Source organism: Protopterus annectens, chromosome 3.part1 (assembly GCF_019279795.1).
Source record: "Protopterus annectens isolate FY-2018-M chromosome 3.part1, PAN1.0, whole genome shotgun sequence".
Lineage (NCBI taxonomy): Eukaryota > Metazoa > Chordata > Ceratodontiformes > Protopteridae > Protopterus > Protopterus annectens.
The window spans coordinates 1,059,756,195-1,059,770,609 of record NC_056732.1 but is presented as its reverse complement, the minus strand read 5'-3'; the positions used below and the strand labels follow the sequence as shown (position 1 = coordinate 1,059,770,609).

Sequence of the window (14,415 nt, the reverse complement as noted above, 5' to 3'; positions counted from 1 at the left end):
ATACTTATATTTTCAGCTCAGTTGCAGTCAACAACTTCTTTTCCAGTCTGCACTGTGTGTAAAGACAGAAACCCTATCAAAGTTAGGGCTTAAATACCAATACAGCTTTTCAGAACACAAAGGAACCAGCCCCCACTAGCCAAAAGATAATTACACAGAGGAAATGCTTCAGTTAAAACAGCCTACAGCCAGCAAGCACTAGAGACACAAGTTTTTTAAACAGATAAGGATTTGTAAAGATACAGAATAGACAAAGTGCTATATATATATATATATATATATATATGGGTCCCATACTGTTTACCGAAACGCCGATTCGCCGACAAAGAAATCACCGACACCAAACGACCGACAACACAAAGTACCGACAACGCAAAACACCGAACACCATAACACCGACACACTACACGTAAACAACACAGTACACTACAGGACATATCCACTAGCCCTAACCCAAACCCTAACCCTAAGGTCCGACACTACCGCACACTCTCCCTACCTGCACCCTAACACTAACTCACTTACCCACCCCTAACCTTAAGCTCCGACACTACCGCACACTCTCCCTACCTGCACCCTAACCCTAACTCACTTACCCACCCCTAACCCCAAGCTCCGACACTACCGCACACTCTCCCTACCTGCACCCTAACCCTAACTCACTTACTCACCCCTAACCCCAAGCTCCGACACTACCGCACACTCACCTATCACACACCCTAACCCTACATCCCTCACTATTGCACACTTACCTGTCCGCTCCCTACTCCTAAATCCCTCACTATCGCATACTTACCAGGTCGCGCTTACACATTCCCCTTGTCGGTCTTCCGGCTGTCGGGATTCCAGCGTGTCGGTCAACTGCGTTGTCGGTCGTTTGGTGTCGGTGATTTCTTTGTCGGCGAATCGGCGTTTCGGTAAATAGTAGGGGACCCATATATATATATATATTAAATTTTAAAAACAGTAATCTGCAAAAATAATCAAAAAAAGCAAGATACTTATATTTTCAGCTCAGTTGCAGTCAACAACTTCTTTCCAGTCTGCACTGTGTGTAAAGACAGAAACCCTATCAAAGTTAGGGCTTAAATACCAAAACAGCTTTTCAGAACACAAAGGAACCAGCCCCCACTAGCCAAAAGATAATTACACAGAGGAAATGCTTCAGTTAAAACAATAGCCTACAGCCAGCAAGCACTAGAGACACAAGTTTTTTAAACAGATAAGGATTTGTAAAGATACAGAATAGACAAAGTGCTATATATATATATATATTAAATTTTAAAAACAGTAATCTGTAAAAATAATAAAAAAAAGCAAGATACTTATATTTTCAGCTCAGTTGCAGTCAACAACTTCTTTTCCAGTCTGCACTGTGTGTAAAGACAGAAACCCTATCAAAGTTAGTGCTTAAATACCAAAACAGCTTTTCAGAGCACAAAGGAACCAGCCCCACTAGCCAAAAGATAATTACACAGAGGAAATGCTTCAGTTTAAACAATAGCCTACAGCCAGCAAGCACTAGAGACACAAGTTTTTTAAACAGATAAGGATTTGTAAAGATACAGAATAGACAAAGTGCTATATATATATATTAAATTTTAAAAACAGTAATCTGTAAAATAATCAAAAAAGCAAGATACTTATATTTTCAGCTCAGTTGCAGTCAACAACTTCTTTTCCAGTCTGCACTGTGTGTAAAGACAGAAACCCTATCAAAGTAAGGGCTTAAATACCAAAACAGCTTTTCAGAACACAAAGGAACCAGCCCCCACTAGCCAAAAGATAATTACACAGAGGAAATGCTTCAGTTAAACAATAGCCTACAGCCAGCAAGCACTAGAGACACAAGTTCTTTAAACAGATAAGGATTTGTAAAGATACAGAATAGACAAAGTGCTATATATATATATATATATATATATATATATATATATATATTAAATTTTAAAAACAGTAATCTGTAAAAATAATCAAAAAAAGCAAGATACTTATATTTTCAGCTCAGTTGCAGTCAACAACTTCTTTTCCAGTCTGCACTGTGTGTAAAGACAGAAACCCTATCAAAGTTAGGGCTTAAATACCAAAACAGCTTTTCAGAACACAAAGGAACCAGCCCCCACTAGCCAAAAGATAATTACACAGAGGAAATGCTTCAGTTAAAACAATAGCCTACAGCCAGCAAGCACTAGAGACACAAGTTTTTTAAACAGATAAGGATTTGTAAAGATACAGAATAGACAAAGTGCTATATATATATATATATATATATATATATATATATATATATATTAAATTTTAAAAACAGTAATCTGTAAAAATAATCAAAAAAGCAAGATACTTATATTTCAGCTTAGTTGCAGTCAACAACTTCTTTTCCAGTCTGCACTGTGTGTAAAGACAGAAACCCTATCAAAGTTAGGGCTTAAATACCAAAACAGCTTTTCAGAACACAAAGGAACCAGCCCCCACTAGCCAAAAGATAATTACACAGAGGAAATGCTTCAGTTAAAACAATAGCCTACAGCCAGCAAGCACTAGAGACACAAGTTTTTTAAACAGATAAGGATTTGTAAAGATACAGAATAGACAAAGTGCTATATATATATATATATATATATATATATATATTAAATTTTAAAAACAGTAATCTGTAAAAATAATCAAAAAAGCAAGATACTTATATTTCAGCTCAGTTGCAGTCAACAACTTCTTTTCCAGTCTGCACTGTGTGTAAAGACAGAAACCCTATCAAAGTTAGGGCTTAAATACCAAAACAGCTTTTCAGAACACAAAGGAACCAGCCCCCACTAGCCAAAAGATAATTACACAGAGGAAATGCTTCAGTTAAAACAATAGCCTACAGCCAGCAAGCACTAGAGACACAAGTTTTTTAAACAGATAAGGATTTGTAAAGATACAGAATAGACAAAGTGCTATATATATATATATATATATATATATATATATATATATATATATATATATATATTAAATTTTAAAAACAGTAATCTGTAAAAATAATCAAAAAAAGCAAGATACTTATATTTTCAGCTCAGTTGCAGTCAACAACTTCTTTTCCAGTCTGCACTGTGTGTAAAGACAGAAACCCTATCAAAGTTAGGGCTTAAATACCAAAACAGCTTTTCAGAACACAAAGGAACCAGCCCCCACTAGCCAAAAGATAATTACACAGAGGAAATGCTTCAGTTAAAACAATAGCCTACAGCCAGCAAGCACTAAAGAGACAAGTTTTTTAAACAGATAAGGATTTGTAAAGATACAGAATAGACAAAGTGCTATATATATATATTAAATTTTAAAAACAGTAATCTGTAAAAATAATCAAAAAAAGCAAGATACTTATATTTTCAGCTCAGTTGCAGTCAACAACTTCTTTTCCAGTCTGCACTGTGTGTAAAGACAGAAACCCTAACAACGTTAGGGCTTAAATACCAAAACAGCTTTTCAGAACACAAAGGAACCAGCCCCCACTAGCCAAAAGATAATTACATAGAGGAAATGCTTCAGTTAAAACAATAGCCTACAGCCAGCAAGCACTAGAGACACAAGTTATTTAAACAGATAAGGATTTGTAAAGATACAGAAAAGACAAAGTGCTATATATATATATATTAAATTTTAAAAACAGTAATCTGTAAAAATAATCAAAAAAGCAAGATACTTATATTTTCAGCTCAGTTGCAGTCAACAACATCTTTTCCAGTCTGCATTGTGTGTAAAGACAGAAACCCGATCAAAGTTAGGGCTTAAATACCAAAACAGCTTTTCAGAACACAAAGGAACCAGCCTCCACTAGCCAAAAGATAATTACACAGAGGAAATGCTTCAGTTAAAACAATAGCCTACAGCCAGCAAGCACTAGAGACACAAGTTTTTTTTAAACAGATAAGGATTTGTAAAGATACAGAATAGACAAAGTGCTATATATATATATATATATATATATATATTAAATTTTAAAAACAGTAATCTGTAAAAATAATCAAAAAAAGCAAGATACTTATATTTTCAGCTCAGTTGCAGTCAACAACTTCTTTTCCAGTCTGCACTGTGTGTAAAGACAGAAACCCTATCAAAGTTAGGGCTTAAATACCAAAACAGCTTTTCAGAACACAAAGGAACCAGCCCCCACTAGCCAAAAGATAATTACACAGAGGAAATGCTTCAGTTAAAACAATAGCCTACAGCCAGCAAGCACTAGAGACACAAGTTTTTTAAACAGATAAGGATTTGTAAAGATACAGAATAGACAAAGTGCTATATATATATATATATATATATATATATATATATATATATTAAATTTTAAAAACAGTAATCTGTAAAAATAATCAAAAAAGCAAGATACTTATATTTTCAGCTCAGTTGCAGTCAACAACTTCTTTTCCAGTCTACACTGTGTTTATGTAAATGCTGTAACTGAGGTGTGTGTGTGGACTTCACTGCTGTGCTTGTCTGAATGACTAACTGTGTTTGTCATAAACCCTGTTTATTTAATGAACTTGATTGAAGAGTAAAGATAACAAAAGCCTCAGTTTTTGTAATACATCACCGTATCCCCCCAAGCCAGCTTGCTTCCCTAAACTGTTTCATGTCTCTCTGTCTTACACTGACCGGTTGCTGCATGATACCACATTTTGATTTTAGAGAAGTTCACAAAGTACCTCTGCTACACCTGCAGCACATGCAGCACAAGGCTCAAGTAGTACAAAAAAAGAACAACAACCCCCATCAAACAGTCTAAGGGACAACTTGGACAAGCAGAGATGCCTGAAGGTGAAAAAGGTAAGACCTGTCCTCAGTAATATCTCTGTTAGTGTTATAATGTGGCTTTCAGCATAATTTCTGTTGTCATGTTTAGAGGAGATCAAGTAGTTTTTCTTTCATTTTACAAATAGGTCAGGACAAGGAGAAAAGAATGTCTTCATTTCAAGCTGCACCTGCAGTAGAAGTAGTACCAATCACAAGCAGTGCAACTGAGGACCCAGTGGTCACCCATGCAGAGCAATCAAGAGGCAGAGATGCCTAAAGATGAAAAAGGTATTAAGTGTTCTCTCAGTCATATGTCTCTTTATTATTATTATTAGTAAAATGATTTGCAAGATAATCAATGTCTTCATGCTTAGAGGAGGTTTTTGTGTTTAACAGGTCATGCTGGCAAAAAAGAAGACTGCCTTCATTCCAAGCAGCTTGGAAGATATCATTTGATTGGCTAAGTGAGAGAAAGCTTGGGCTAGGGTATGCCTTCTGTAAAGTATGTCACTGTAACATTAGTATTGGCCATGGAGGATGCCATGATCTGCACAGGCACATGGATACAGAAAAACACAAGACAAATGGAAAGCAGGTCGCATCTGGAAGGAAAATAACAGACATATTTGCCACCCAAGCCCGACAAGCAAGTATAGCTCAGAAGGTATTAATAGCTGAAGTGAGATGTGCTTCCTTACTTGCAGAGCACAACCTACCCTTTAGTGTTACGGATCATCTGCTGAAATACTTGAGAAAACACTTCAGTGATCCTGAAGTGTTGAAAAAGATGAGTTGTGGGGCCATTAAGTCTGTATGCATTATACATGATGTCATGGGTCCAAAGTATCAGGAAGATGCAGCAGCAGTTTGTCGGAAGCAGCCTTGTTGCATTTATTTAGATCAGAGCACTGCTATGGGTGATGATAAACTCCTTGTGATTCTGGCTGGATTTTCTGAACAGACAAAATGGGGAAATGTTGTTCAGTTCTTAGACATGCCTGTTTGTGTGGCAGGTACAGGTGAAGCGATATACAACTGCCTTATGGAAAGTCTTCACAGATTCAATATTTCAACAAATAATATGGCTGCATACTCATCAGACAGCATTATCTGTTGACATTGAGCCCCTTGTACTCATCTGATATACTCCCATTCGTTGCCTGAACCTTCATAAAGTTGTAAAGCGAATACTGGACCTGTGGCCTGCACTTTTGTTATACTTCCAATCGTATGACCCCCGGTCACACAAAATAAACCTCATAACAGAATGGCTGAACAGTCATGAGGTAAAACTGGTATTCCTGTTCCTAAAGTATGCTAAGGAGTCTCTCCTTAAGTTCAGTGTGCAACTGCAGGCCAGAAGCAATCAACGTTTAACTCTGTACAGTGATATCACAAATATTTTACAGGAGTAAACAACCAGGTTATTGAAGCCACGTGCAGCTGTAGAATTTCTAGGTAATATCAGTACCACCAGTAATTCTTTTTTTGAGGATGACAACAATATTTTGCAGCAGTGACACCTTCATGTTGGACCTGATGTTGAAAAATATCTCCATGGAAATGGTGATGACAAGTGTTGGTACTGTAACAGAGCACAACTTCTGTAAGCAAGTAAAACCATTTTATGTTGCAGTTCTTCTGAAAATGAGAAAACTTTTGTCTTTTGGTGATGTCATGCTACAAAATGTTGGCAGTTTATTGAACCCTTTCTTGAAATTAAATCTTGACAATGAAGTTGTAATGAACACTGCAACTCGTCCAGGACTTTGCAAGTCATGGCAAGAGCATAGTCGACTTAAGGATGAATTTGGGATATACCAAGTTATTAACTTCAAGCTGCCACAGCAACAGCACAGCCAGGACTCTGAAACAGATACATGTTTCCTCAAGTACTGGTTAACAGTCCAACAAAGCCCTGAAGTGGAATGAATACCTCTCTTTAAGCAGCTCATATTAGTGCTGCTTTGTTTGCCACATTTGAATAGTAAACCTAAGTGAGCATTCAGCATGATGAGAAAAGTTAAAACAGAGCTGAAGCAGTCATTAAATGTCAAAACACAACTCATCGCTAGCAATCAAAATGAATGAGGACTGTGACTGTTTTTCTGTGGAAGTCCCACCACCCATTCTACAAGCAGCAAAAAGGACAACTGTAGCTTACAATAGAGAATGTGCCCTTCAGGCAGCACTACCAGGCCCAGAGCCAGAGGCCATCATGACTGAAAAAGGTGAAGAGCAAGAGGAAGTAATCCATGATCTGTGACTGAATATTTACAAACAAATGGTTATTTTATTTGACTTTGTTTGATATAGATAGGTAGTTTTGTTCCAGAGTATGGGAAGTCTCTGGGACAGGAATCTATCCCTCCAGCATGTTCTGTTTATTGTGGTGACAAGGTTTAGGTCCCTAGAGCAGGTAGCTCAGAGGAATTGGGATTTCTTTAAGTGGAGCATGTCCAACAGCTCTGTGTTTGACATAGCTTTGTATGTTAGGCAAAGATCGCCTCTGACTACGGGATCTGTGAAGTAAAGCTGGAGTTTTTTTAGACTGTCTGTGTAGGGCATCTATTTGAGGCTGGTAATCCTCTTTGTGAGGTATTCCTGCGGCCTTTCCAGTTGTTGTAGATGTCTTGTGAGGTACATCCCAAAAGGGGAGTTGTACTCTATAATGGGTCTAATGAGTGATGAGTAGAGGGGAACAATGACCTCTTTTTTCCTGGATGAGAATCCTTTAGTGATGAGGTGTGCCACGTAAAAGGATTTCCTGACTACTGTGGCAATGTGATTATCAAAGGAGAGACTACTGTCCACCTGTGTCCCAAGGTCTTTTATCACACTTTTGTTGTTAAGTAGATTACCGCCTATGTGGTAGTTCATGGATACAGAGTTTTTACTAAAAGGGATGACAATGTATTTTTTGGCATTGAGGCTTGAGGCCATGGCTTTGACACCAGGCATCTGTCTCAGTGAGGCCCTTTTATAGGATGTCCACATTGTTAGGAGGTTTGATTACAGCTACTAGTTTGCAGTCATCTGCGAACTTTGTTAGCCAAAGACCTTCTGTGTTAGCCTGTACTTCAGAGAAGTAGATACCAAACAGGAGAGGATCCAGGACTGAACCCTGTGGTACTCCACTTGTCACTGGTCTGAAGTTGGATTTAGAGTCTGCTACTTTCACAGTGTGGGTTCTGTCAGTGTGCCAGTTGGCAACCCATCTTGTGACATAGGGATTTATACCTAGTTTAATGAGTTTATCTATAATTCCAGAAAAGAAAAATTATATTTTACATATTACATCTCCTAAACCTGTGAAAAGTTTAAGTACCTAGTCTCTGATTGATTCCTATATTTACTTTGCACCCACTGCATGAAGTGTCCTATATAAATTTTGCTAGCTGAAAACTCTGTATTGCTTGTATAATATCTTTGATTTGAGAATGATTACTTATGTACTGTTTTTTTTCACCAATTGTATACGCTGCCAATAATATGTACTAAATGTCTTTATTAATGTAAATTCTGTATTGTATGTGAAATGTCTTATATGTGGAGCTTTTCTCCCCGGGACGCCACTGAAAATGGGCACTTCTGGCTCAGCTGGACCATCCCGGTAAACAAATGCAAATAAATAATAAAGTTTAGTTTTACACAAGTTCAAAGTCTGATACAAGTTTAAATATTAATATAAATTAAACACTATTGTTCTTCTGTTTATTTTGTGCTTCATGATCATATTTTGTCTGTTCTACAGTTTGCGTTTAAAAGCTGGTATCCCACAATTCCACTGGAGTGGGTGGGATTACATATGCAATATTTTTTCAATCAGCACACAGCGTTTTAGCCAGTTGGACCTATTTTTCATGGGCCTTTGTCCAGGTTGAGAGATATGATTGCTATACAAGATCTGGATACATATTTTCAAGTTCCCTCAGGAATACTCTTCTTAACTGCAGGACTCCAGCCATAAATGGGTTATTGAGAACATTCTTCAGAACATGCAAGTAGTACAGCAAACCTTGTGTCCTGTAAATTAGATTAAAACATTCTGAAATTTACTCACAACAGGATGTCCCCATTGATAACACATTATCCTACACTTAATGTTGCCCACAAAAATCTCTCAAATTTAAGTACAGCATTTAAGTCAAACAGTGAATGTACTAGATCTGTGATGGCATATCCATGACATTACAAGAACAAACTGAACTAGATACACTTGACCTGATGCAGCAGTTTTTAACCCTGAATTCAGAACTCATGGTAACATATGAAGACTGACCCAGTACAATACCACATTTAGGAAATGCGGTGGTGGTGCTGCGGTAGCGTTGTCGCCTCACAGTAAGACGCTTGCCTGGTTCGATTCTCAGCTAGAGCGTCTTCTGCGTGGAGACATGCATGAATGGGAGTACCTTCGTTGAAGGTTGTGCATCAGGCCTGGCAAGCCGGTACATAAAAATCAACTGCCAATCATTAGCGGACCGGAGTTCTGCTGTGGCAACCCCTAACCGGGAAAAGCCTAAAGACACAAATTACCAATGCAGCTTATGTATATGTAACCAGCTTTCTAGTCTGTCCAAAGATATTGTCTCCTTATCTGAAGGAAATGAGGTCACGTGCTAATGGCTGTACTGTTCAAACCTCTCAACCTCTTACCACAAGAAAAATAGGTAAGGACAAAAATAATGAGAAGACAAAGGATCAAAACTAGGGAAAGTTAAAATATAGCTCTTATAAGCTTAAAAAAGTTGATAGAATAACAGGTTTAACATTAGCTCGCATTCTCTGATGGGAATGAAGTCTGAAACTCAAATGTCTGTCATTACTTAGTGACTTTAGTCTTCAATGACTTGCCAGAAAACCATAACTTTTATGAGGAACGGACCATAAATATGAGGCAAAAATCAGGTCATTCTGCAAAAATCTGGACAGTTGAGAGGTATGGTACTGCTTAATGTGAGCAGCAAATGCCACTAAAGTCTGTCTGGGAATGAGGAACTATATGAATAGGGTTAGTAGCATGCCTCTCAACTGACTCATTTTCATATATTTCTATGATTTTTGTTTATAATTTTGGATTCTATACAACTTTAGAGCTGTAGGGATGTGATTCCTAAATTCTTCAATTAAAGCTGCTACATTATGGAAGCTGACAGCTAAGGAAGAAACTACTGAACTCTAAAGCGAAAGGCTCCATCTAAGCATATATTACCTCCTCTAATGGAATACTGGATACTTTCTTCTATGCAGAATATTACCTCTTCAAAACTAATATCCTGAGAAGCATAGCTCTCAACCTCCAATCAGTAAAAAAAATCATAGCACTGAACTTTAAAAATCATAGCAAAGGGTCATAAAGAGATCAGTTTCTTATTTCACACAACAGAAGGTCTCTATAAAGTGGACACTATATAGTAACTGGTAGAGAACCTTCTTATAAAGGAATGAACCTCAAAATACATATGACTTTATGAATAACAAAATCGTAACACTACGTCTAAACCATAGCAACTGAGATTTATGTTGTGGAGTGAGACTGAGAAGGATATAATTATGTCATGATAATCAATGCCATTAAAATAAGGACAGTCTAGCACTTCCACAGAAAATATTTCCTATCTGGAAGAGGAGTAGTATGAAACATAATGCTATCTGTTTTATCTGATGTCTTTGTTGTAAAGAGATTGATTAGGTGAAAGGTAGAATGCGGACCTGAAGACAAATGTTTGCCCTTGGAATGAGTGGCTGGAATAATGCATACTCAAGCTGTAAAGATGTGCAGGATAAAAAGTTTTGCTGACACACTGAAGGACAATGAACTGACATCAGGAAGTTTAAGCCAAACCATATCACTGTATTACGGTCTGTTTCTAACATCTGCTATCATTCCTAATTTAATGGTGGGACTGAAGACTCACCTCAGGCTTTGTCCCTACTGAATGGCGCACTGCTACAATCATCCTTCTCCACAAAGGAGGAGCAACTACAGACCGTGGGAACTATCGCCCCATTAGCCTGACAAGTCTGATATGCAAAGCTATGGAACGCATCATCATGTACTTAATAAACAAGAATATAGGGAATCTCCAAACTCTGGATCCCACACAGTTTGGTTTTGTGAAGGGTAGATCATGCCTTCTTAACTTGGTCAACTTCTTTGAGTCAGTCACCTGAGCTGTTGATGAAGGCAATGTGGTTCATACATCCTACCTTGATCTGGCCAAGGCCTTTGATACCATTTCCCACTCAGGAATCATAGAAAAACTCACTAAGCTAGGCATCAACCCCTATATTACTAGGTGGGTTGCAAACTGGCTCACAGGTAGAACCCACAGTGTGAAAGTAGCTGACTCCAAGTCAGACTGACAACCAATCACAAGTGGAGTCCCTCAAGGTTCGGTCCTGGGTCCTCTCCTGTTTGGTATCTACTTCTCTGAAGTCCAGGCCAACACGAGGGGACTCTGGCTGCCAACGTTTGCAGACAATTGCAAGTTGGGAGCTATTATTAACTCCCAAAGTGATGTTGACATTCTATAGAAAGGCCTCACTGAGACCAACGACTGGTGTCAGAACCATGGCCTTAAGCTCAATGCCAAAAAATGTGTCATCGTCCCCTTTGGGAAAAACCCAGTTCCCATGAATTACCACATCGATGGTAGTCCACTGAAAACAGAAGGCATTATAAGACATCTGGGAATACATGTTGACAGCAACCTCTCTTTTGACCACCACATTGCCACTGTGGTCAGAAAGTCCTTCTATGTGGCACATCTCATTACTAAGGGTTTTGCATCTAGGAAGAAAGAGGTTATTGTGTCCCTCTACTCTTCCCTCATTAGACCAATCATCGCGTACAATCCCCATTTGGCATGTACCTCACAAAACACCTGCAACAACTGGAGAGGCTGCAAAAGTACCTCACAAAGAGCATCCTAGACCTTAAACATTTGTTCTATATGGACAGACTCAAAAAACGCCAACGATTCTCTATCTCATATCGCCTTAGAGGGGATCTCTGCTTGACTTACAAAGCCACGTCTGAACAAGCTCGGTTAGAAATCTTACATCTAAAGAAATTCCAATCCCTCTACACCACAATCCAGAGACCTCAACCTCATTACCACAATTAACAGAACATGCTGGAGGGACAGGTTCGTAACCCAGAGACTGCCCATGCTATGGAATAGACTTCCCATACATGTCAAGCAGAGCACCTCACTGGCCCTCTTCAAGAGAAATCTTGATGAGTGGATGAGAAATAGAAAATTCACCCCAGGGATCACTCCAGTGGCTCTACTTGACAGAGGCACTGGGAACTAAGGTTGGGTGGCACGATACCAGGGTAATCCTATGGGTAGGTTAGTAAAGGCTCCAGGGCCACTAGCCTAGTACACACCTATGAACCCATGAAAGATTTCAAGATTATGAAAGGGAAACCTTCAGTTGCACATTCAAAAGCCATTTTGGGTAAACAACTCAGATTCACTGACACAAAATTGAACACATTTCCCACACTCAATGGGAGCCTAGAACGGCCTCATTTACTAATCTCTTGGAGTAAGAGCACAGGCATGCTGTTTAGGAAAGGCTTCAGAAATCTAGAGGTACAGGTTGTTTAGAAAGACTGTCACTCTATGTCTTCATTCATTCATTATAATAATGCTTACTCTTCTACACTCACTGGTTATTTCCCTTGAAATACTTACGAAATTGGTACATAGCTCACATATATTTACACTCATCCCTCTCAACTTCTTATGGCAAGAACTTTGGACAAAGCCTAAAATAACAGGGGGGCAGATGCTCAAAAATAGGGACAGATTTTAAATATTCTTATAACCTTAGAAAGTTGCTAGAACAGGATTTGTGTTAGCATGCATTTTCTTTACACTTTTTAAGAATATGAAGTCAAACTCAAATGTATGTCATTTAGTGATTTCAGTCCTCAGTGATTTGTTAGAAAACCAATTTTTATCTGCAAAAGATCAAAAATAAGAGAAAATTTTGGACATTCTGTGAAAATCTGGACAGTTGAGAGGTATGCTTACACTGTGTTAACAACCAAAAAGAACATGCACATTACTGGGACTATTCTAAATGAAGTTCTGCCAACTAAAGACAAACTCACTGACAAATTTGCTAGAGAACAATACAAGGCTCCAGCTCAAAGAATCTGGATGAAAATTAGAATAAACTCTGTACTCACCTAGTTAAGTCAGTAAAATCAATGCAAAACTACTGAAAACAAGCAACCACAAAGCCTACCATTTTAGCTACTAGTTCAAAGATATAGGGATAACAGAGTGAGTACAGGACACCACTCCCATTTATACAGCACATTAAAACATGTTGTACAATTCAATGCAAGGGCTGGATCCCCAAGGTCTGGTTAGTATAATATTCAGCTGTAAAGACCAGAGGGGTGTGTGACAAAATGCAGTATTACACAATGCTCAGAAAACTTACATGCATTTATAATGCAATTCATGTAAATCTTCTTATTTTCACTGTATGTTTTAGAAAGGTAAAAACACTCTTATTGAACCAATATCTGTAAACAAAAGGAAGAATACAGATCTGCAATGAAAAAGTTATGAAACTGTACCTTCATGAGCCCAAATATGGCGCTGTAGGTCTGACCCATTCTTCATAAAATAGCAATCACAGTATGGACATTTTACTGCTCGCTTTCCTATCAACCCTTTGAGCTGAACTCTTCTGCCCAAAACCTCTGAGATGGTATTTGTTGAGACATCTACAAAAGGAATCAAAAAGAGAAAAGAAATTAGTTTCAGGCAGGCCTAAACAATGCATCTATTTCAAACTAGTAGTAGCGATGCCAGAAAAGAAAGCTGAAAATGCCAGAGGACAGGCCACAGTCTAAAAATCGACATGGTACTATAAAAACAAAAATAAAAACATATAGGTATTTATTAGGCATGTGGTTAAAATGACCACTGAGAAGCCTAAAGCAACCCAAAAGACTTGCAAATGTATTGGTAACCTGATTAATCAATATATTAATTGCCCACAGTCATGGAGAAGCATATTACATACCTCAGGAATGAACGGGTGATTACCCACCTGATCACCAAGCTTAGATTTAAAGGTAACTAAGGTGCTGCACTGTCTGATATGCAAGGGCAGTTTATTCCATAAATAAAAGCTACATTGGGAGTTAGGTATCTACTGCAAAAGTTATGCATACAACAATGAACATAAGACATCCTACGTATTCTGCATAAATTTTTCAAATACTTTCTTATCAGCTCGGTTAATTAATGGATGTCATGTAAACTTTATAGCAATCTATCATCCAATGGAGGTTTTCAACAGTAAAGCAATACTGTTCTCAATGACTGGTACAGGCAGTCCCCAGGTTATGGACATCTGACATATGGACAACCCATAGATACGAACGGGCTGCTGCAGTGTTGGAAATAATGTGAAAATAAATAATCCTTAAAGTTGCCCAACTCATACCTTGAAAAAGAATTATGTTGTACTTTCCTCTTCCCCATTCATGAAGCTGCTCGCACATCTTGTGAAAACAGTTACTTCTGCTATCATGGCGAACGAGATTTCTGACTTGTTAAGAGATCGCTATCTTGGCAATCTGATTGGTCAAGAACCGCT

At 38.1% G+C, this 14,415-nt stretch overlaps 1 protein-coding gene across 1 annotated transcript in view; it reads right to left on the bottom strand.

The window, feature by feature from the left end:
• ZFAT (zinc finger and AT-hook domain containing) overlaps positions 1-14,415 on the bottom strand; it is a 1,471,085-nt gene that overhangs the window by 733,024 nt on the left and 723,646 nt on the right. The window contains exon 9 of the mRNA XM_044067201.1: positions 13,385-13,534. Coding sequence (XP_043923136.1) covers positions 13,385-13,534 — 150 coding nt within the window. The remainder of the gene's footprint in view (positions 1-13,384; positions 13,535-14,415) is intronic.